Genomic DNA, 24986 nt, shown 5'->3' on the forward strand with positions numbered 1-24986 from the left:
AATGAGAGACAATTTCTGAGCTGTGAATAATGTCTTGCAGTTGAAAGTAACAGCTCCTGACCATACTCCTTTTCAACAAAGGTAAAATTCATCTGGAACCAAATGTACTCTTGAAAGGGTAGATGAGCTCTTTCATTCCAACCTCACCACAAAGGTTCCTCTCAAGTAATATTTATAGTGTATTTTCATTTCTCTTGACGGACTTAGCTCAACTGCAAATGCTCATCTGGCCATTTCACAAATATTTGATCCAGAAGACTAATATTTATTAGTGTTCTGATTAAGTAATTAAGAAAATATGGGCTATCTAGATTAAAAAAAAGATTCTTCCATTCCTGTCTTTAAAAATAGGCTCAAAACTATTGCCTGACAACTTTCCTCTATTTTGGAAAGAATACCAGAATTGATACCTCATATTTCCAACCCAGAAAGCCCAAGATAGGCCTCAAAAATGTCTGATGGCTAGCTGGATTTGAATAGGATATGAAGAAAGAATTCCATAAAGGCTACATATCTTATACTTATCTCTGAATATATTTTAAATGTAGATTTGCATTCTAAACATCTTCATGGCAAATATCCAGACTGCCAGGATTCATAGGGATTCAGTATGATAAGAGTGCTAACAGTAAGACTTCAATAAAATCACACAAGACAACCATGACTGTATTGCTTTACAAGACTTTTGTTGTTCTGGAACTAAGTAATGAGGGTGCTTTCATGAACAGTGGAGCATCTCTTTCCAATGCTCAAGAATTCCTACTCCTAAGAGTCTTCCACAGCAACCAAAAACCTGGACATACTATCTTGCTAATTCTTTCCATTCTTCCAATTTGGATTTTTCCTTCTGCAGACTGTTCTACTATAATTTCATGTGGATTTCACCAAGGATTTCTGCCTGGATCTTGCTTTGGGGTTTATTCAGGTTTATTCAGGCTGCTTCAGGAAATCCTATCAAAGTCCAATAAAACTGGCTGGCTTAAATGCTCCACACATTTATTATCCCATCTTATCTTTGTGCAAAACACACCTACATATGCTGTAAAATATTATGTGCTGCAGCTAAAGCTGTAGGGCAGCTCAATTGCTTAAATCATCTTGCCAATCAGATGAAAAGAAGCAATTCACCACAAGTTAAGTGCCCTGTACCAATTAGGAGAAAAAACCTTCATGTTCCTGATTATGTTCTGTCTTGGCAAAGAAGAATTCGGTTTACAATCATGCAAGTATAAAGACTCCCTAAGTCCAGCCAGAAGGAAGAGGCATTCCAAAAGCATCATTTAAAAGCAAATACCTCAGTTGTTTCAGCAAGGACTCTGTTAACACTGGACACCAACTGAGATATGAGTGGCTATCTGATTCAATAATCAGGAGTGAGAGTTACAAAACATGCCTAGAATTGAATACAAGGAAAAACCTTCATCCACATAATGATCTTTCCCATGTAAGTGAGCAAGCGCCTGAGAATAGCCTGGATTGTGTAAAGGGGCCAATCCCCACCTTGGGAGAGTATAAGTTGTCATAGCAGCTACCACAATTTGAGGGAGTATTTAGGCCAATGGCAGACAGAAAACACCTCCAAGTGAAATGCAACTCTAAAGTGTGTTACCATGTGATTTCTCTGTGTCTGTTTCTAAATAGAGAATTTTTTTTCCTTAAAATTTTATGAGCATTTTTTTTTTTTCTCAATTAAACCAAAGACTGCCCATTGCCAGAATCATGGCCATGGAATCGTTCTTTTATACATGCTTATATTACTTTGTACTTTTATTTTTTCCCTGGTGATGTTTTTATTGTGACAGGAAAATGAATAAATCATACTATAATTACTTATTATAAAATTCAACCATTTATTTGCTTAAATTTTTTTAAGTGACTTTGCCTTTAGAACTGTTGCACCAGCTATTGACTACTCATCACATCCAGCTCTTAAACAAGATGCTATTGAAGGTGCTCTGAAGGAATGGCCATGTTTGGGCTGTGGAAGTGATGGGAACTTGGCACACAGTTGAAGACAATCAACATCATACAACAAACTGTGGCAAATGGACTGCTGTAATATGTCACCTTCTGTTTTGTACACTAATTATTCGTTTGTAGGAAAAAAAACCTATGTGCTGGATAATTTCCTCTTTCTGTGGCATGGGCTATTTCTACTCTGAAGGCTGGTTGGGTTCTTTTTCATCTTTATAATGCTACTGCACTCCTTTTTTGCCCTCTGCTAAGCTCTTTGACAAGTGTGTGAAATTTGACTACACTAATGCCACTTAATCTCTTTTAATTACCAAATTGCTTCTTATTCAGATCCTGATCAACTCAGAAACTCAGTTAAAAAAAAAAAAAAAAAAAGCAGCATGTAGGGACATGATCTAAATCTAGAGAAGTCCTAATAATATGTATTAGAGGTCCTACCTGTATCACACAGTAAAACCAGCAGGACAACTGCAGTAAAAAATCAGAGGCATGTATAGAAAAAGGGGCAAAAAAGAAAAGAGAAATGAAAAGCTAGCAAAAAAAGAAATAGTTGAGGGCTAACAAGTAGACACCTCACCCAAGAACACCAGAACTTCCAGTAACTGTCATGTTCTAATTAACAATGGGAATTAACAGCTGACTTGCACAGACCAAAATTTCTGCCTCAAAATGGAAGCAAAGATTATGTACCCAAAAGCCTGATTACACACATCTCCAGAGGTAAAACTGAAAATAACCTTCCTTATTGAGGCAAAGAAAGGGCTTTTTCCTACAGTCCATCCAAGATCTAGGACACAATGGGGTCATACTGACACACTACTGCCCTTAAGAAAAAAATAGAGAAGGTGTCTGTGGCTGGATGGAAGGATTCATGTTTTCCATGCAATACACAATAGCCATCAAATGAAAATGGCTGAGAAGGGAAGTGAGCAAGTTCAAAACTACTCTTTTGAGTAGAATAAATCTGGTCTGTTTTGCTGTAGGAAAAACCCTAAAGCTCTCAATTGAAAAGATTTCAGAAATTTTCTACTAAAATTACGAACTGCAGTCTTCTTCAATTACAAGACACTTAAAAACAATAAGGCTTGATTCCAGTTTGTAATTTGAGGGGAGAAAAAAAATCCATTTTAATAAGCAAAACCCCTCTGATTTCCTTTTTAACCCTGTTAAATGGAATACACTGAAAATAAGTATCTATGAGAAAAACTCCTGAGAAGTCCTGCTACTTCAGAAATACCAGAAGGAATTCCTAGTAGGTAACAGCTAAGAAATAAAATGTTCCTTAACCAATCTAATAATTCTAAGAATTTCCAATGGAAGTTTGCCTTGAAGATGTTGTCAAAAGACAAAATCTTTACGAGATGGCAATTTACAGATCAAACTCCAGAATGCAAAAGGCTTCTTGAACAAAATAGAAGCTGCAAAGGAAAAGACTATACCATTATCTGAATGAAAAACTATTCTAAAATTAAATTCATTACAGTATTAATTAAAAATAAAAATCTAAAAATACACTAGGGGAAGATAGGAAACATAAATAGACACAGAAAGGAGTAGCTACATCAAAACATGTACTAAGACTGATAACCTACCTGAAATTTCAATCACTCTAAGACTCCTGGAAAAACTCTAGAATGCGGCAATTTGAGCAGCATGAAGTGCATTAACAGGAAAAGACACATCTAAAATTATTCTAATTATTTTTATCCAACTACTCATCCACTGAAGTCATAAAATACCCAAAATATTATTCTGGTTTTGTATGTCTAAAAATATTTTTCTACAATGAAATTCTGATTTATCAAAAATATATTAAATATTTCACAATGAATTCTAAAAATTACTTAACCATATAGAAAAAAGATATACCTAGCTATGATGTACAGAAATTGTCAAGCACATCTGATTGCAATAAATTTTTTCCTGTATTGAGAGATACAGAAGTGGATCATGTGGAAGTACTAAATGATCACACTTTTCAAACACTGGGCAAGGGGAGAGGTAAATAACTAATCAGTCTAACAGTGGGTCTCAAAGTACAGTGCCTGGTACTGATGCATGGAAATGGCTGGCTACACTGTATTACATGTTCTTATTTTAATCTGCTAAATCAGAGTACCATACAACCATAAATTTATTATGGAAATTCTTCCAATTATTTTTCACATCAGCAATTATTGCCAGTTGTCACAGAGGTGGTACATGACTAAGAAGAAGGTGCTACATGAATAAGAAGAGATAAGATCAAGACAATTTTGCATTCAGGATATAAAACACAATCATGAAGTTGTAGAAGTCTTGGCCCTGTCTTCTATTCACTAAATACTGCACATTGTAGTCACTATATTTGAAAAACAAGAGATGTAAAGATACTCCTTCCTCAAAAGTGCATATAAACAATGCTAATACCAAGCCATACAGTGGGAAGTGTGATGTGAGAAAAAATTAAGTCTTAAATATAAGCAACTAAGGTATGAAATTAAAAAAAAAAAAAAAAAAAGGAAGTGGAGATGTGATACATTAGACAGCCAGAAGACTTTAAGAAGCAATAACAAGTAATTGTTTGAAACAATACCTTCCAGAACTACGTGTACACAACACAGCCAAGTAGTTCAAATCTGCTTTTCTCATACCTGAAAGATTTCCATCCGTTTCATCTGTCGGAAGACTGGCGACACTGGTAGAATCCATTCCTTGCTGGAGGTCCATGATTTTCCTTCGTAGTTGTTCTATGTCACTCTCTTTACTGTCTAGCTGCATCTGGAGCTCATTCCTGTACGTAGATTCTTCTGCTAGTTGCTGTATTTATATACACACACATAGTTACTGTGTTACCAAAAACATGGCAGCCAAGTATTTTGTAAACTATATATATATATATATATATATAAAATATATATATATTCCACAGTATGATAAAAAAATTATTTTACCGCTTGCATTTCATTAAGCTCCTTTTGATATTTAACAACCATCTGATTGAATTTCTCTTTTTCTTGATTAAGTTCTAATTGAAGCTTTCGGTTTTCCTTCTCCTTCTTCCTCAAATCTTGCATGTTAGCTTTCTTTCTGTCTATTTTAAAATCTTTCCGATTCATTATCTCAGCCAGTTTGTTGACGGCCTGTTAAGAAAAAGGAGAACCAGTAAGAAAAATGATATGTACAGCATGTTTCATAAAAAACTTCTCAGTTCCTCTAGTTACAGGATCTGATAAAAAAAATCCCTTCACCAACATAAATGGCCCTTACTCAAAATTGAAGTAATACTGAAAAATCCACAGCATCAAAACTTATTTTTTAAAAAGTAAATTTAACAATGCATATTGTACATCATGGTTAATATAAACTAATTTCAAAGGAACTAAGAGTTAGTTCACAAAAGCAAAAAAAACTAAATACCTCTGTTAATGCAAAGTAATTATTACTATTAAATTGCATTAAAAGTTGTACCTGTGTCTTCAGAGTTCTTTCAGTGTTTATGCTCTTCTCATAATGCATTCTAATATTACTGATTTCCTCCTCTTTTTTCATTTTGTAATCTGTTAAAATAATATTCAACTTTGAGGTATTTTAGTACAAGGTAATTATTTTTAAACTTAATTACTTCTCTAAGTGCATTTTTTCCATTCCGTTTTCCTGTTGCTGCCCCTACTGAGCAAAATACAAGTTTCAAAGACAAAGATTACCAGTTTAACATTACTGCAATGACAGAAAATTACCAAAAGGATATATCAGAAAAGCACAAAGATGAAATAATAAAGCCAACATCCAGCCCAAAATAATATGGAAGATAAATAACAATGTCTTCTTCCACTTCCCATTTCTCTACATATGCTTCAAATTCAATCGTGCTTCAGAACAGATCAATTCAAACTCCAAACATGACATACCTTCCTCTTGTTTCTTAAATTTTTCACTGATCTCTGTGTTTTCCTTTGTTATTAAATCAACATCTTTGGTTAAAGTGTTATTAGTTTCTTCCAGCTACATGAAAAGAAACACATTTTAGAATAAACAACTTGACATAAATTCTAAAAATACCTATAATACTATTATTTTTAAAACCCTTAATTTTATAACAACCATTTACTTAGAATACCTGCCTATGTGAACTTCTAAAAAATGCTGCTATTATTCTGTGCTGCTTTGACTTACCAGAAGGCTCAAAATATACCTGTCCCAGAAAAAAAAAATTATCACTGCAGAACTGACAACACTGTAGTATGGAATCAAAAAACCAACTTAAGCAAAGTTAGATTGTCAGTTATGGAATGTGACAATTTTATATTAATTGGATGTACTTTGGAAAAACTAATATGTAGAAGCCTGATACCTTGCATCTAGACAGAAAAGTAACTGACAGATACTAGAACTGCAGCATTAAATCTAGAGGAGACACAAGGCATTTACTGCTAGATAATTGTCACACATCATGAAAATCACGATAAAACAAGACTAAATTTGGACTAAGACAAAGCAGACATAGGTAAATATGTGCAGAGCTTGCAAAACAAAGAAAAAAGGTGGAAAGGAAACCTATGTCAACTTTGAATATGTGAGTATGTTCACTGCCACAGCCAGAATCACTTAACAAATATGTATGAAAAACAAGACATAATTGTATTCCTAAATAAAGGTTTTGTTTGAAGCTTATAGAAATGATTGCGTATCAAGCTGTCTGACAATTATCAGAAACTTGAAACCAAAAATATATTGGGAAGGAGGTATTCCTTTGATGCCACAGACAATCTTCTAAATGCTGCTTAAGAAATAGTGGTATTCTGGAAATCTCAAGTGTAAAAAAGCAAATTCATGAAACAAACACTATTTGCACTATCTTTTCACAGAGATTGAATATCCATGGTCGCATTAACAGAAAGCTTTGAACAACTGAGCCAAGCTCAGTTACATCTGGAAATTTACACCCCAGGATTTTTAGGAAAACATGCACAGCTGATGCTAAATGGGAAAAAACAATGATAAAATAACTGTGCTACATATAGCCTGCTGTTTGAGACTTTTCAGTTAAAGACATTTATCAAGCTCATACTAGCATCCAAAAGCTATGCTATAAAGTGTCTTTAAAAATTAAATTTTGGGGTTTGGGTTGTGAAACTTGAGACTCTCAAGTGTTTTTTTTTTTTTTTAAGTTACTTTGCAGCAAGAGTCTCTAATACACAGCTCCACATTTACAAGATTTAAATAATACACTTGGCAGTGACAAGAAGTAAATACAAAAGGCTTAATAACTGAATGATAGACATTCACTTCATTTTCATTTTGGCTTCACCTCAGATGAATGCATTTTGTTTTTTAGGGAGGTTACATGATGAAATTTAAAGGTTCCAAGTGAGCCCAAAACTTAAGATACTTAATTAGTTATCACTTACAATCACAACAGGACTTCATTAATTAAAACCATGAATTTTGGTTTCCAGTTGGAAGAGATTTATGCAGGTATTGATAATTTACCCTTCTTATGATGACGTCCTTATCAGTCAATTCTTGTCTGTGCCTTGATGCAGCTTTTTTGCTTTCCTGATTCAGTTCATAATACTGTTCTTCAGCGAGAGCCCGTGCCAACCGTTCCGACTCAGCTTTGGTTTCAGCTAAATCCAACTGGGTAGCAAGTGTTTCTCTGTAAAAAGGACATTAAGACTTGCCTTTTCTATGCAAAACATTCCAAATTTTCAGGAAGACTATCAAAACCAAATTATACCACTCAGCTAATGGTCATTATTTTAGCTTCTTAAGAAAAACAAGAGTTACAAAACTGCATTCTGTACACTTGTATCTTTTGATGGTCCACACAAGCTACAGCAGCAAGCTTACTGTGATTTTCATTAACATTTCAACCATCCATGAAACACCAAGATATATTCTCCTGCCTTTGAGGAACAGAAAATAAAACTAAACTATATGTACAGAATGGTCCATCAAAAGATACTTAATCCACATTTGCCCATTATCACAATTCCATAGTTCTATCCAAGTGAGAAATGTTCAGGATGAACATAAGATTGCAGAGACTAGTGAAGGAATAGAATACAAAGCATCTACAAAAAGAAGTAGGAAAAGAAATAAATAACCTCAAGAAGAATAGGGGAGGTCTTGCCTACCTTCTCCTCCCTCCCCATTTCCTTGTGTTGGTTACCAGTCATGAACAACTTTGCAGAGACATATATATTTTCCTCCTACACCATATTTATTAGCACAACATCTTTTCTTTCTCCCTTTCTTAGCCTACCAAAATGCTGCACAAAACTAACACTGTACATAACCTCTGCCCTTCAGACTGTTTTCCAATGTTGATGCTCAAGCAGAACAAGAGATACAGACTTTAGAAGAAACTGTACTTTATGCATAAGGCTACAGTGTCCTTCTTCAGAACATGAAATAAATTAAGAAATTGGAAAAACAAGCTTAAATTTTTTTTCTTATTTGATAGCTTAGAAAATAGTACATCACCATTAATGGTTGTTAATAATAATTACTTTGGCTGTAATCAGAAATATACTAAATTTCAAAGACTTTGTTACCTTTTCCTCAAATTATTTTACTGACTATAGAAATATATTAAGTAATTATCAGGATAATATAATCAAATTTTAAAAGCTGGTTAGTGAGATGAAAACCACAAATTTGAATTTTTTCAAAATTTTTGATTCTTACTAAATTTTCAGACAAGTCATTATTCTTCTTACAGACATGATAATGTCCAAAGCAAATATGAATAACCATATTTGGCTTTGTGAGTCAGTATAGGTAACATCCTATGTATTTGCCACTTACAAGGTGTTACGAAACACTTTTAAGGCCTTTTTCTAAAGGAACTAAAACATCTTAGATCTGATTCAAAGTATACATGAGACAGTATTACAAGGAAAAACTTAGGTGTATGTATGGAACATAATGGGCATACTTTTCATTTTGCAACTCCTGCATTTTTCTTTGCGTTTCTTTATTCCTTTCATCAATTTCCTCTTTCAGTTCCTTAACCTGAGTTTTGTAAAGTGTCTGTAAAAGAAAGCATAAAAAAAGAATCATTATTCAAATCCCATACTGAAATTCCTCCTTGTTTTCAGCCTACTTAGTTTGAATTTGTCAAACCCCAACACATGCCAATACTGTCATTAGTGAAATTTCCTCCTTCCTTCCTCTCCCAGATGTTTCTTAACAGTTTCTGTTGGGTAAGGAACTGATATGACCAAATTAGTTTTCAGTTTTCTCGTGTGTTTTTCTATATAGCTGCACAAATACACATGCTGCAGAAGAGACAGAAGGCACTGTGACACAGCAGAACAGGTCTCCCGGACAAAAACAGGACAAAATTGCATCTTGAAGCATCACTTGTCTCAAAATGTTCATCCAACAAGCCTAACACCATTCTGTGCTTTCACCTGTTGAGTTCTCTCGGTGTCCATTTACCTCTTCTCTTAGAATTTTAAGTTTTTCCTGTATCAACTTAGTAAGTGATTCAGCTGAGGTCTGATTTATGTAAATGACTTACTTCTGTGAATTACTTCTGGTTTTTATAACTATATTGTTATTATTACCACCACCTGTAGTTCTGAAAGTTAAAATTTGATCTTCTACAGTAAACTACTTTTGCTAAATATTCAGACTGAATTATGAATGTCTTATTTAAACTACAAATTAGTGAAAAATGAAGAAACTGAGAAATACAATGCTCTACATCTTCTTATTAGCAGTATGCCATGGAGAAATGCAGAACAAGCCCCTGTAACAGATAATGAAATGATAATCATATGCAGTTTAGTAAACAAAGTTTTTTATTGCCTCTCCCAGGAAAAACCAAATTTAAAAGTATTTCCCAAAGTGAAATGAGTCTGTTCGTATTCATAAATGTATTTGAAGTTCAGGTGTTACAGAGATTTTTATCCTATTGTTTCTTTTCACAGAGATTAAACAGATCAAACTCCATCTATGAAATACACATTTTGGCTACCTGGAGTACCCAGTAAGGTTCTTCAGAGATTCAGGTGCAGAGAAGGTAGCTTTTTAGAATAAGGAATACATGCAGAATGCTACTGAGTCTATGGTTCTTAAATGTATGTATGGTAGATCAATAGCATGAGCTATTTTCCAGTAAGTTTGGAGATTTTGAACTCTCTACAATGTTTGCAATTGTATCAGAAAAGTATCTCCTTTCCAACCTCAGGATAGGAACAACTCTGATGAATAATTCAGGTAAGAGTTACTCAACATAATGTCAGTTTTGACAAAGAACAAAACAACGTTTTAGATACACCATCCAATGTTCTCTAATATTTTGTTCCTTGTTTGTATTTCAAGCAGGATTTTCTGAATTGCTGATGTATGAAAGGCTGTTACTTATATTAAAACAATTTTAGTTTCAGCTATTCATGTTAATTGATCTTATGTCAAAACTCCTTACACACAATTCCTTACAAGTCTTACCGAAAAATACTGCTCAGCTTCAAGCTGATCCTGAAGCTCACGCATTTGACCTTCATTTCCTCTGTACTGTCTTTGAAGGAATAAAAAAAGGGAAACATTTAAAAGTCAGCTACTAACAAAAGACAAAGACAATTTCTAACAGAACAGTACTCTACAATGATCTTCCATTTGCATATATATTACTTCACAAAGAGCAACAGTTTGCTGTATCCTAGAATTCTGATTTAATACAGCTCTTATTCTAAAACAGTGACCCTTTCAGTATGTAATTTAGAAGCCAAGAAGTACTCTAAGTGGAGAAACATTAAGCCAGCTGAAAGAATACGTGATAGAAGTCTAATGAAAAATGTCTTCATTTTAAGATAGTGAAACATTAAGAAAATTAATCAGGCAATGAAAGGGAACTATTGACTCCCAGGTACTAAAAGTCCCATATGATTTAGTAAGTAGCATCAGAGTCAATCCGTAAAAAAAAGTAACTCAAATAAAGAGGAATATATACATATATATATATCACACACATGTATATGTGTGTGTGTGCCTTAACACAGAATGGTGAGCCAAGAACTGTTCTGAATTGTAGCTCATGACAAAAATATTCCAACACTGAAGGGTACATAGAAATCATAACATGCAGCTACATAGGAATCATAACATGCAGCTAAAAATACTCTTTCAGTTTAGGAAAAAATGCCTATGCTCCAGAGAAATTTATTCACTAGCAGGAACAGGCAAAATAGTACATGCATAATTAAGCAATTTTTTCCATTTTACTTCAGGTTTTTACTTACTTTGCAAGTTGAGCCAACTCAAATTCCAGTAATCTCTTTGCTTCCAACAAGGTATTGATTTCCTGTTTCAGCTGCTTCTCAGAACCCTTCAAGTTATCAGCTTCAAAAGCTTGTGCCTTTAATTCATTCTGTGCCATTATTCGCTTATTCGTCTCTTGTTCTAGCTTAAGTGTCAGATTCCTTACCTAAATAAGAAATATTTCAATTTAGGAGCGTTTGCTAAATAACCAATTACATGTGGCTGAAGAGGTTTCACATAGGAATTTTTTTATATTAAACACCACTGACTAGATGCTACACCATGTACCATATCTCAAAGTATTCCTGAATCTCCAAACACTTCAATGCAATAATCTCACACAAAGCTGCTGCCCTTAGACCCTATGGCAATGATGCTGCAGGATGATAAAGCTTTCTCATTTTTAGTTTATTTCAAAGTCTCTGATTTAACTTATCTCAAAGACAACAACTGAAGGAACCTAAATTGTCTGCAAACCTCTCCATGGATTTCAGACCTTAAAAATCTCTCAACCTAGAGAAAAAAATGCATCTTACCAAGTACATAAGAACTAATTTACATGAGTTGTGACCCCTAAGACAGGTGTTATAAACTTCATTCCCACTGTCCTGTAAAGAAAACGTAAGGATGAAGCTATTATTCTTAGTACCTAGTTTTCACATTCAATAGTCTAACTGCATTTCCTTGAACAAAAGGAAAGAATGCAAACTAGACAACACAAACTTGGACCTGTAAATCATCCACATCAATCAGACTGCACAGTCAAAATCACAAGCAAATTTTTTCTTTAGAAAAAGAAAAAACACACAAAAAAAGTGTTACATTGAATTGGAGTTCAAATATGGAAGACATGATAGAGTTATGAAACAAGCAGAAATTACCTAAACCTACTTAGGCCAACAACTATCCTCAATTCTACTGAGAGTTCTATTATATAAGGAGCTCAGTATAAATGAATTTAATTTTCTGTTTTTCAGTTCAACTCGAATTTCTTATTTATATAGAAAACTATTAGCAATGAACCTTTTACTTACTTCATCTTCCAGTCTCTCCTTTTGCTGAAGAAGATGTTCCAGTTTCTGCTGAGATTGCTTCAGGTCGAAGTCCAACATGGAACACTGTTTTTCAGCTTGAACTATTCGATTTTCTGCCTTTTCTCTTGCTGCCCGTTCTTCCCTTATCTTTTTTTCCATTTCTAAAAAAGATTAAGGAAAGAAAAATAACAAAAATTATTACGTAGCATCTGCAAGCATGCTTTTGTAAAAACAGTCATAAATATCCTAATATTTTCAGACCTTTTTGTTCAGCTATCTGAGCTTTTCTGCTATTTGATGAAAGAAAAAAGATCCTGGCATTATTACAAGGAACACTAAAAAATAAAAATAATTCCAATCTGCATTCAAAGCAGTGGAATATTATCATGACAACTGCAAGATAAATAATGAAAGAAATAAAAACCAGAGATTCTTGAAGTAACCATTTTGACGTAAGGCAAAGTTTCATTTCCATGAATGGAAAGTAGCAAAAGAAAAAATGCTACCATTATTGTTAACTCTAAAAGCCACATTTAGGTACTGATGACCTTCACAGAGAAAACTTGACATATTCAATTACAAAATCAAGACACGCCTTTGATTCATGGATATACATCTATAAAAGAAACTACTCACTTCACTTTAGACAAGCCTAATGTAACACTGGTATTTTTAATGCAGTTACACAGGAATGAATGCTCCAAGGCATCTCTCTTGATAATGCATTCTTTCAATTCTGTTTAGCATTAGACAGAATTTCAAGATTCAATACCATTTCAGAAGCCAAGGAAGGCTTTGAAGTAAGGTATCCAAAACATGAAAAAACAATACAATCTTTATGCAATAGCATGTTAGGGAAAATAATTTAAAATGTGTAGTTTTCATGTTTTAAGATTTTCATACACATTTTCATTATAAAAGGGATCAAACACTTGTGCAACAGTACTACGGTGTAAGACAACGTGTGTTAAAATATCATAATCAGAACATGTTTTATTACGTATTTACCTGAAACTTGCAGGAAACACTTACCACACATCGCAACTGATCTTGCCTCCTCTATGGACTGGTGTTTGTCAGTTAACCGCGCTTTAGTCACTTTGTGCTCATTGACTTCCTGTTCTAACCGGTCTTGTAAGGATTTCAGCTTGTAGTTCAAATCTATCTCTAAATTATTCTTTTCCTAAAGATAAAGAAAAAATTATCTGATTTCTGTAATACCTGAGGAATCACATTTTTATTCCCTTTTTTAGTATTAAATTTCTGTTATCATATCAATGTTATTTTCCACACTTAGCAAAGAACAGTAACAGACCAAAACTGTACTCAGTGCTCTGGAAAAAAATCTCATTAACTTTTTTTCAGTAGTCTATAAACGTGTAAGAAAACCTACACTGGAAACATACAACTAAGGAACAGACATCCTAGAGCACAGAGGAATCAGAATTATTTTTACCTGGATGGATTTGGGTTATTTCGTTGCTAGGATTACCAGGCATTAACAGTAATTCACCAAACAAGCACCGGAGATGTGCTTTGAGAGACAAGCACTGGCCTTTAAATGGCTGCTTCACATAACAACAACTTAGGCTTGTCCCCTTCCCTCCCAGGCTGTCATATCTCTGGTTTATTTGCATAGACCACGCAGCACAGCAAGTCTTTACCTAACCTCACTAGACAGAGTTAACTCTGCAGTCTGTCTGGAGAAAGGGTGCAGGATTTCCTTCTACTCTTAACTTGTTTTTCCATCATATGGAAAGGATCAGAGACGTTAGGGGAATATTAAGAAGGATGGAAAGACAGAAAAAAATTCCACACCTAAGTTGATAAAAAAGCCTGCCTGGCACTGATCCAGTCAAATTAAAATCCAGTAAAGACAAAAAAATCAGATTTTTAAAAAGTTCATCAATTTTCAGAGGCAAGTTTTTGCAGTCATAGTTAGGCAGGAAGAAAAACATTCCTTGCTACTGGCAGTAGGACTGGATCCTTGGATCAGTGATAATGAATGACAAACACAATTTTCATGCACAATGCTACAAGTAAGAACTACCTGAGGACTTGGGAGACCATCCTGATGAGATTGTAAATTAGCAGTTCATAATTTAAATGCAAGACTGATTTAGAGCAATAACTCTGGACTTGGAAATATCAATAACATTTGAAAATATAGTCAAAAGCTGACAAAGAGCATCAGCCTCAACATCATTTCACCATACCTTTTCTGAATGATTAAGCATATCCTGTGCTTCTTTTCTTTCTGCTTCCACTCTTTCAAGATTGTTTTTAATGTTTTTTACTTCTTCTTGTAAAGCTGTAATCCGAACTGCCACAAAAAATTAAGTATCACTCAATATTAGTCACTTTACTTAGATCAATTGTCTTTGCAACTTTTATTGATTTCTGGGCCCATAAAATATTTCAAATACTTCAAAATTTTCAGGCATGTACAATGTACAAGGCCGTACATTGTAGAGCAAACTGACCTTTTTAGACACTCTTTATGCATGTCATCAGTAACAATTAACAAAAACTAATCATGCAAAAATGGTTCCTGCCTTCCATCACTTCCATTATCTAATATTCAAAATTTCTTTCATAAACCCAAGTTCTGCTATGTTATGCAACAAGCACCTATAAGTGATGCTAACTTCATTAATGGGTAGATAAGGCACATTACACAGAACATCAGTCTCAAACAGATTTCTGGGTACAAACACAACATGTATTCACCTAAGTGTGACTCAAACCATGGGGAAGTCAGGCATTGAAACAGGATCCCCATGGAAGGTGTGGAATCACCACCCCTGGAAGTGCTCAAAAGAGGCGTAAATGTAAACCACTTAGGGATGTCGTTTAGTGGTGGATTTGGCAGTTCTGGGTTAATAGCTGGCCTCAATGATATTAGAGGTCTTTTCCAACCAAGACCATCCTATGATTTTCAGTGCTATGACATGGAAGAAGTAACTATTCCTCAAACCCCACAGCATCTACCCTTGTATGACGTAAGAGTTTATATGAAATACTACATAGAATCATGTGGTTTGGAAGAGACCTCTGAAAATAATCTAGCCCAATCTCCCTGTCACATGCAGGGACATCTCTCACTAGGCCCTATTGCTCAAAGCCCCATCCAATCTAGCCTGAAACACTTCCAGGGACAAGGCAACAACAGTTTCTCTGGGCAACCTGTCCCAAGGTCTTACCACCCTTAGTGTAAACAATTTCTTCCTGTATCTAATGTAAATCTACTCTCCTTCAATTTAAAACCATTGCCCCTTGTCCTGTCACTACAGACCTTGGTAAAAAGTCTCTGTCTTATACACTCCCTTTCAGCAGGGAGAGTGCTCATCAAAAGCCTGTGCCTCATGGAAACTCAATACTGCAGACAGATGGTTCCAAAATGGCAAGTTAAGAGTCAGGGTCCATTAGCACAGGCACAGTCACGAACTAATGCATCTGAATAGTTTCTAGTATGGAAGAATCAATACAAATAGTAGAAAGTTTCAAGCATCTTGAAAAAAGGGATTCCGCATCTGTGTCCCTTATTGTGCTCTTAACCTTGCTTGTAAAAGTAATGTAGATTCATCATAAAATAAAACAAATGCAATTTAACAAAAAAATATCCTTCTCCACAAATGAAAGAAGAGCAAGTGCAGGATATACCAACTTGGCTACTGCACAAGGCAGTAAGACAGTGCTGCATCTTCTCTAGCACTGTCTCAGCTCTTCATATTTTCACACCACTCTACTCAGACTTTTAGTCAGTCAGTGCAGCCCCAGACTCACAATCAGTGTTTGACACTCTTCGATTTTGAAATTCTCTCTCTCCCAAGAGCTGCTCAACATGATCAGGAAGCCAGATCCAATCTTCAGAAATTGTTCAGTCACACTTCGTCTGCAGGTTGGCTTTCCTCCCGTCACCAAACTCTACTTCACTTAAATAGGGTTATCACAACTTTTTTTGGTAAAGTATAAATTCAGAATAATTACCCTGTAATTCTCCAATCATTTCAGATCCATGACTTCTGTCCCTTCGTTCTGACTCCAAAGCAGCTTGTAGTTGGTAATAATCTTTCTCCACCTGCAGTTTTGTGCTTTCCAGAACTCTGCACCTTTCCTGCAGTTCTCTATTCAGTGATTCTACCTGACTTAATGACTTGCTCATTTCTGTGTTACCCTTTCTCAGTCTTGCAGCTGTGTCAGATTCTGTCCTCAGCAAATCATTTGCTTCTTCTAGCTGTTAAAAAAAACCAGACAATATTCTCAAATATAAAGATTATAGAACCAGTTTTGCTACATTTCAATGCTCAAATCTAAGATATAATGAAGACAAGGAGCACAAACAACATACTTGTTTTTGTAACTGTGTTATCTTCTCATTTGAAATTTGTGAATGCTGGCTGATTTTTTTCAAGTCTTCCATCTGATCTTTTAGTGTGGACACTAAAAAGAAATTGTACCATTAATACAGCATAGTAAAAAACCCTGAGAGTTTTATTCTTGTTTTTTTTACACAAACATGCTCCAAAATATTGTTTTGCCTTTGTTAACTTTCTGCTTCTAATATATATTTTTATGTCAAATTTTGTGTTTGCAGACCAACAACACAGCACAGTGTTGTAGAGAACAGAATTTGAAAATAAGAACAAAAGTTGTGTTCAAATGAAAATGAACTCAAAATCTGTGTTCATTATTTGAAAAGCTCCCTTTTCAAACTTTTAAGTTACATAACACTACACTACTCCCCAAAACACATCATATACCTCCTCAGTGTCAGCGTTTGGACAAAACTGCATACCTTCATTTTCCACATTGCGTCTTTTTTCATTCTCTTGTTCAAATTTTCTTTGGTACTCATTTATCTTATGTTGTAATACCATCTTTTCCTTCTCAATCTGAGACACTGTTGTTTCCAAGTTCTTCCTTTGATTTCCCTAAAATTCAAAGAATTGGTATTTTATACTTACATTTTAAGGAATGATTGTTAAGCCAGTATCTCTGCAACTAATTAAACAAGGAAATTGATGCATTGCTTCAAATGAATGAATTTTTGGCTTCCTTGAAAATGTATTCAGAAAACACAGCTTTTTTAACTTCTACATGACCAATTTATACAATTACTAGAAAAATTGTTGTTAGTACAATTATATCTAAAGTAACTACTAAAAATATTATCAAGAGACAAGAGCACTTAACAGAAAATCATCTGCATTTTTGTAGTAATTGACTTTGATAAACTCCAGAAAACTTGCAACAAGCAAGACTAAGTAAAATATTTAGCAGAGTAAACAGAAATCAGCATGACTAACAGAAAGAAAAGTTTTTGTAAATGGCTACAAATAAAAATGCAATCTCCCAATGTTATGTATTGAAACATGATTGTTAGGGCTCAAACTCGAACACAGAACAATTTTTTTTTAGTCACAGAAAAAATATCTTAGAATCATGAAAGTACTATTCCTAACTGCACTCTTTACCCAACTGAGGCATCTTCAGGGGGGAAAAATATTACCTCTTCATCCAGTTCTTTCATTATCTTGTCTAGCTTTATGTTAGAAGATCTAAAAATAAAACAAGATCATTTAAGAGATACATTATACATACTGTTTTTCTAGTGAAATGATTTGTGACTATTACTAAAGTGAATGTTAATATTTTGACTAATGTTGTTTTATAATGAACATTTAAAGCTGAAGAAGACAATCAATCATTGCAAATAATTTATAGAAGATATCACTAATTATTTATCAGCTTTGTTACAGATTAAATATGTGAAATTTTAGGTGCCACATTTTATCCCTTAATCTGCAAAAAACAGTATATGTACACAACAGGTTATCCTTAAGATTAGAATACCCTGGGTAAACTGCTAAACCGTCATCTAATTATGACCTCCAAATACCTAAAATAGTTCATTAATTCCACAGTGGACAGCTCCCTACTACAGAAAAAGGTATATGAATAATATTATTTGAAAGTCTCTCTGTTGAAGCAATGTATTAAAAGATCGAACTACAGAGAGGGTGCAGCAAAACGCACAGTAAAACATCATTTAACTGACAATAACATTGACATCGTATTTCTGTAGGCAGCCAACCCTCTTCAAAGAGGACCCAGACAAGGCTGCCTGGCAAGTACAAAAAGAGGCAGTTGCAATAGCTAGGAGTATTTCCTATCTACTAACTCTACAGTGAATGGCATGACATACCAGAAGACACAATGGTGCTCTGACAACAACAGTAGTACTGCAGGAAGACAGCTACTGAATATCCTTCAAGAATGTACATCCTGCTTATGGAGAGCAATCAGAACGTGCCAACAGTGAACTTGTGTTTAAGTAAGCAACAGTGTCACATGGCCTAAATTCCCACTAGACCATTTCAGTTACCAGTTTGCACCTAAGGAGCTTGTAAAGCCACACACTATGGTCCTAATTCACAAGTCTAAAATCTTTGTATATCACATATACCTAGTGTTGACTCCTGGGATTTTTTAATTCTTCAGGAAAAGACTTCAAAAGGAGAAGCTAACTGAAGGGGAATTTAGTTTGTATGACTCTCAGTAAAAATGTCTGATTATCAGAAAAGAAGAATCTCAACTGTTCATAAGTGTGACTGCAAGAAAAACGCCAATTCTCACATAGCCGCTACTTCAGCATGGTAGAAACGGAACTTCAGAAAGCAAATTGTTGTTCTTATATGTCAGCCATAGAAAAAAAAAGTGGCATTCCAACAAGTACTCTGTATTTAGAAAACACCTAATTAATTTTAATAATCCAGTATATGCCATATATACAGAATCTCACCATTTCAAAAATCTCAGCATGGTGAGTGCGTACCTCAGTCCAATAAAACATCTGAATACCGAGGTATCAGGTGAACTCAAACACTTAAGTGTTCAGAAAGAACATGTGTTACACAACTGTCAAGGAAAAAAAAATTCTTTATAGCAAACTAAAGAAAATTTTAGAATTACTTAAACCTGTCCCTGGAACTCCCTTGGAGAACTACAACACCACTCTTAGTGTTATCCTGGTAATCCCTAAAGCAGTACCACAGAACTGAAGTGTTAGATATACTTAAATTATGTGAACAATTGAAGTTCAAAGTCTCACCTGCACTTTTGCTCCATTTCATCTTTCAACTGCATTTCATTATGTAGCTGTTCTTCTAACTCATAGATCATCTTCTGCATATTTTCCAGCTTTAAATATATATTTGTACATGAAAGAACATGCATTAAATTTAGAAACTTTAAAAATGTATTTCATAATATTCAGTTCTGCTTACATTGTATCACAGCTTACTTTCTTCTACCAGAATAAAACATTTTTAATGTGATTAAAATGTGATACATGTCCCTTCCTCCCTGCCCCCCCTTCCCATTTAATTACAGAAGACAGTTTTTTTCATTTGTATGTACATGAAATTTTAGGTATCTTCAATATTCACAGGGCTAAGCTGAATCAAATCCTCCTTGTTTTACATATCTTCAGTACCTGCCTAAAGATATTACTGCAAAAATTTAAGAAAACACTTCAGTAAGTCTGAAAATTTCTTCTAGCATGAACCACCATGTGTATTTTGCAATGCATCTTAAAAGCTCTCAACAAATTCAGGAAGCAGAACCAGGCCAGTCAGTTACTGGCAATGGGGAGAAAGTGCTCTCACCATCTCTTTAGTCAGAGTTCATTTTTACAGCTAGAACTGTACCAAGGTTTGAAAGATAGTAACAAACTTCAGATGTTAATATGGCACATTACTGCATAGCATGTACTGTTTGCCAGCAGGACAAACTCAGAAATTAATTCCTTTCATGTAGTCTCAAAATATCTACCACCTTCTATCGAATATATAGAACATCCCAACATCAAAATCCTGATTTAACATGATGGTGTCAGCTTTGAAGGAGCTCATCAAGCCAAACTCGCGTTGATTCATTATAAACCTTTCCACTGATATTGTAAAGATTTCAGCCTATTTAATTTTTACACATTTCCCTCAACACTCCTGGAATTGCATAGAGAAGCACTAGAAGCACTAATCTAGACTCTGTTCAAAGCAACATATTCAAGTGGTTCTGATGCTTTTCTTTCTTGTTTCCTGTTTTAACTCCAAAAAACTTCAAAAAATTAGACATTTCAGCACTTAACAGAGCAGCTCTGGAAAACAAATTACTGGTGTGACATAGAACATAACACTATGTGGATCAGACAATGCTTGTAGTTAAAAACAAGGGATAGCTTCTAAATCTAAACTTTGCGGACAAAGGAAGGACCAGTACACAATGCATTTATCTCCTTGGTATGAACTGAGAAATAAAGCAAGAAGCAAGACTATTTAAAGGCTCTCACTGTCATAAGAAAGGACCACAGCAAATGCCCCAAAACAGAGGATAACAAAGGTTCAATGTGATTGCTCTTCCATTTCCTTTTACTCATGTTATAGCCCTTCCAGACAGGGTGCACAGAGGAACTAAATGGGATAGATGAGAAACAGGTCTAAAAAAGACATCTGGCAACCGAGGCATTTCTGTACTGACTCCTACTAGCTTGGACTGCTATCGCATCCTCTTGTGCCTCTCTGTCTCTGCATGTTCTCACATCAGGCTGTACCCCAGGGGACCCATCTGAGCTCGCTGAGCAGTCTAATTATATCAGTAGAGACAACAGGCTTCCGGACTAAGTTCTGCACAATCTGCTATCAATAGACTAAAGAATACCTCAAGAAAATCCTGAGTTACAATTAACTCAGTATAAAAGCACGCCTTTAACTTTTAGTTTGCTCTTGGTTTCCATTTTGAGTAGGAAGCAGGGGAGGAAAGGTCAGCTGAAAAGCCTGTCTGCAACAGAGAAGTAAAGAAAAATCCCTCTGGAACTGTCATACTTTTTTTTTTTTTTTCTTGCTCACTACAGTATAGTGACTCTCGTTCTGTACCCTAAGCAAGGAAGAAAACCTAAGATCCAGGGCAAAAGAATCTGTTAATCTCCTTTTTCTTAAAATCTAAACTGTTTACAGGCGATTATGGCAGCACTAAACCAAGCTAAGCAATCAGATCTTCAAAGAGGTTTGATATTCAGTAAAAGGACATTGAATTCTATTTTTGCACAACATCATGGCCTAATTCTCTTAAGTTTTACACACTTGCAAAACAACTAATTTCTTGGAAATTTGTGGCACTCATGTGTTTCCCCAAAAACATTCAAAAGGCAGACATCAAAATGCAGAGAGACCAGGTAACATCTTGTGTTTTATTTCCAGAACGAATTAATTTGCTAACCATGTGTCAACATTACCATTTTCATTGCAGCATGTAATGAAAGAAAAACAGCTGAGAAAGAATTGTGGGGGGAAAATACCTTGTAATAAAGACTTAACATTGATTTAAACCTTCCTATATCACTCAAATTCTTCCAGACCTTCACCTCCCAAAACTGCTAAAATCACAAGACATTCCAGTATGTCTGACAATATGGACAGGACTATTGAGGATTCTTTAACTACACACTGAGTAGTATTCCACTGAGTATGCCAATTCAGTAACTCTCTTCAAAGTCAACCAAAAGCCAGCACACAGTTTTAAGTACTTTCAAACACTGGAAAGTCTGGCTTTGTTTTTAAATTTTACTGTATCAACAGTCAATTGCTTATAAGGAAAAGAAAGTATATAAAATACATCAATGTATGTAAAAAAACAACACATTTCAATTATTAAATTCAGTTGCCCAATAAAGGACATAAACAGTTCCCCTGACCTGTACAAATTTTCTCTGGGTAGTGCCATGTGTCATTAAACCTTTTTATTGCTAATTTAAGAGAAAAGGGAACAGAAATTAGTATATTTTATATACTATTGAGAGTATATACTGTTTTTTTTTTATATACTGTTGAGATTATATCTACTCTCAACAGAAAACAGAACAAAATACTAACACAGTAAATCATAGTCAAGGCCAGTATTTCTTTTAGAGTTAATTATCAATTTTTGACCATGTTTTCTTCTGGAAAGAATGTGATTTGTAAAATATGAGACCATTTTCAGGGAATAGCTCGATTTATATCAGAACTGATATAAAATCCAAGCACTCAACCAAGTCTCAAACACCTTAGCATATCTTCCTGGAAACCTGAGTGCCAAGATGCTTGGGAAGAACTGAAAGAACGCCTGAGCATTTCTTGCTAGGTGAACTGCTCTAGAAATGCAGATGAGTGCCCCAACTCCCAACAGCTTGTGGGGAAGGCCTGTGAAGGAGTAGAATGCCCTTCCACTGAGTTCACTGGAAGTCCAGACTCCATGGTTGCTGCAAAGCTACCCAAGATCAATAAGGCACTCTAAAAACCCTGCACAAGCACTTTGATATTTCTAAGATAAAAACTGTGAATCCTTTTCCACAAAAAGTTTTGGCTATTGTATTCAATTCAGGAAACCAATGTTATATTAAGAAGTGAAATTCTGCTTTTCCAATAACTTTATTAGGGAGGTCATACTAAAGAGCTAAAAATCATGCATTGATTTCATTGATCTCAAAACTCTAAGATAATTTGAGACATTTCTAACTCAAACAGTTTATGCCGATATATGCAGTAGACTCTTTATTAGGACACAATAAAGATGAAGACATACCACACTTTTGTCCACACTGGAGCCTGTTCTGTTGTCATTGGAATTTTCTGCAGGGACACCTAAATACCTGCAAAAACATTTTTAAAGTTGTATTTGAAGAGTTGTTTAAAGGTAAGATTATGAAAAAAAGATCAAGATTATACAGACATCCTAAAATATAACTCCCAGATTTATTGCTCCAAAATGTGGATAATCAAATAACAATCTAATCAGATTTAAGCAAATTTAATTGAAAAATTCAATTTACTGAAAGGTTGAAGTACAAAGCTGCAATAGAAGGCCTCCACAAAAAACAAAAAAAAAGGATTTTTGCCAAATGCAATACAACCACTTTTCTTTTTTTTAATAACCATTTAAAAAAATCTTTGCTTTCCTTAGTTACAACACTCTCATTGGCCTCCATCCCATAAATATTTACTCAGGCACTTAAGCAGCAAGTAGCAGTAATGAAGCAAAGTCTGCAGAGATTGTGTAACTTTCAACAAAGTTACTAAGAGTTACACACACAAAAAGTTTGCCCTGAAGCCAGTGTTCTTATTTTACGTAAATGTTTTCTAAAAATACCATAAATTTCTAATTCTGATGATTCTGGAGAGTCAGGTAAATAAATACAAATTACTGTTTTCAAATTCCTTTGGTATTTGATGTGATATTCTTGGCCTGATAGCAGATCTAAAGAGACATAAAGCATCTATTAAGTGCATCAGTTTACGTGAGAAATAACTCCAACACATGAACTGAGAAAGATGGGACACATCCTTTTTGTTTCACATGGATACTTCCAGATATAAAAAACCTCTCCAAACGATCAAGGACAGTAAAATCAAAGGCATCTCCAAACCATGATCAAATTAAGCACCAATCCAGATTTCAGACAATCAAATGACAGACTGGAAATGAAACAGTTTCTTATGGAAACAAGCTTGCTGTTTGGAGTACAAGAAGCCACCATATTTTACACACCAGGTTGTTGAGCAGTTAGAATGTGATACTGAGACAGGCACAGCGCCAGCTCCATCAAATCTGGAAGAGAACTCACAAGCCAGATACGGCTACAAAGCGTTCTCAACTGGAATTCCAAAATCTGTGTTAACACGTCCAGATACAGATTTATTTTTCTTTTAATGCTTGAATTATTTTCAGTACAAAAAGAAAACAAAAGTTAGGATTACAGGCTTAGCAAGCATGAATAGTCATTTCAGATTTTTCAAGACAATCACACCAGCAGAATATTACAGGACAAAATTCAGTTCTAGGCCAGCATCACAGTTCTAGTAATCCTGCGAAGTTACCATAGTAGCAGAGAGCAGCAGAACTCTTCAATGACAGCAAGAACACAGCCACTTAGCTCTCTAAATTCCTGATACTGTCCCCAAAAAAAGAAAAATAGGGAAAGAAGAAATTCTGTTATTAGCCTGCTCCTAATATGCTACTTCTTGACAATATATTCCTGCAAGGCAAAAATGAAAACTTTTTAAAGTTACAGACTAAAGTGAGAACAATAGGTGAAACTCTTGAACTGCTGAACTCACCCAAAGTGTACAGAAAGCCTGCAAGTCCTTCTACACCTTACCATGGCAAAAGGTAACAACAAATCCAACTCTTTGCAGAGATGGAAAGAATTTCACCACAGGCTTGGAAAAATGTTTCCTCTTCTATGCAAGGATGAAAACCAGATTTATTTCCTTTTAAGATTTTCCTATCCAGAAATGCTATTAAAACTAACAGTCTCTATCTGACAGTTCTACTAGAAGTTTTAGCCCATTTTAAGCCTGACACCACAATTAAAAGCAGCTTTCCAAGTATTAAAAAGTTACTGAGATTTTTGAATGTAGATGTAGCTATCCATAGGACCTACAGTAATAATGACTGTTGAAAGCATGAATTAATACAGCTTTAACTGATGTAATTTAGAAGACTTTTAAAGCAATACTGAAAGCCGTAAAGCATCAAGATCTCACTCAGTCAGTGGACGTGTATTTAAGAAAATTATGAAGCAGAAAGCGTGCAAGTAGGAAATTATTTCTAGTAAGCCAAGGTTTAATTTACCACACACTAAAACACTGATGTAAAGTATGGAAACTTCAGCTCAGGGACAGTAAT

General features: G+C 34.8%; 1 protein-coding gene across 2 annotated transcripts in view; it reads right to left on the reverse strand.

Annotated features, from left to right (window-relative positions):
• The window catches only part of ROCK1 (Rho associated coiled-coil containing protein kinase 1), an 82714-nt gene that overhangs the window by 13993 nt on the left and 43735 nt on the right, over positions 1 to 24986 (reverse strand). For both annotated transcript variants that reach the window (XM_053941246.1, XM_053941256.1), the window contains exons 11-27: positions 22884 to 22950; positions 19375 to 19463; positions 17773 to 17821; positions 17059 to 17194; positions 16612 to 16703; positions 16251 to 16497; positions 14477 to 14583; positions 13293 to 13443; positions 12261 to 12421; positions 11208 to 11392; positions 10417 to 10486; positions 8897 to 8991; positions 7447 to 7612; positions 5865 to 5958; positions 5425 to 5513; positions 4908 to 5096; positions 4608 to 4773 (exon numbers count right to left, since the gene is read on the reverse strand). In XM_053941246.1, coding sequence (XP_053797221.1) covers positions 4608 to 4773; positions 4908 to 5096; positions 5425 to 5513; positions 5865 to 5958; positions 7447 to 7612; positions 8897 to 8991; positions 10417 to 10486; positions 11208 to 11392; positions 12261 to 12421; positions 13293 to 13443; positions 14477 to 14583; positions 16251 to 16497; positions 16612 to 16703; positions 17059 to 17194; positions 17773 to 17821; positions 19375 to 19463; positions 22884 to 22950 — 2153 coding nt within the window. The remainder of the gene's footprint in view (positions 1 to 4607; positions 4774 to 4907; positions 5097 to 5424; positions 5514 to 5864; positions 5959 to 7446; positions 7613 to 8896; positions 8992 to 10416; positions 10487 to 11207; positions 11393 to 12260; positions 12422 to 13292; positions 13444 to 14476; positions 14584 to 16250; positions 16498 to 16611; positions 16704 to 17058; positions 17195 to 17772; positions 17822 to 19374; positions 19464 to 22883; positions 22951 to 24986) is intronic.

The sequence above is a fragment of the Vidua chalybeata genome, chromosome 1 (assembly GCF_026979565.1).
Source record: "Vidua chalybeata isolate OUT-0048 chromosome 1, bVidCha1 merged haplotype, whole genome shotgun sequence".
Classification (NCBI taxonomy): domain Eukaryota; kingdom Metazoa; phylum Chordata; class Aves; order Passeriformes; family Viduidae; genus Vidua; species Vidua chalybeata.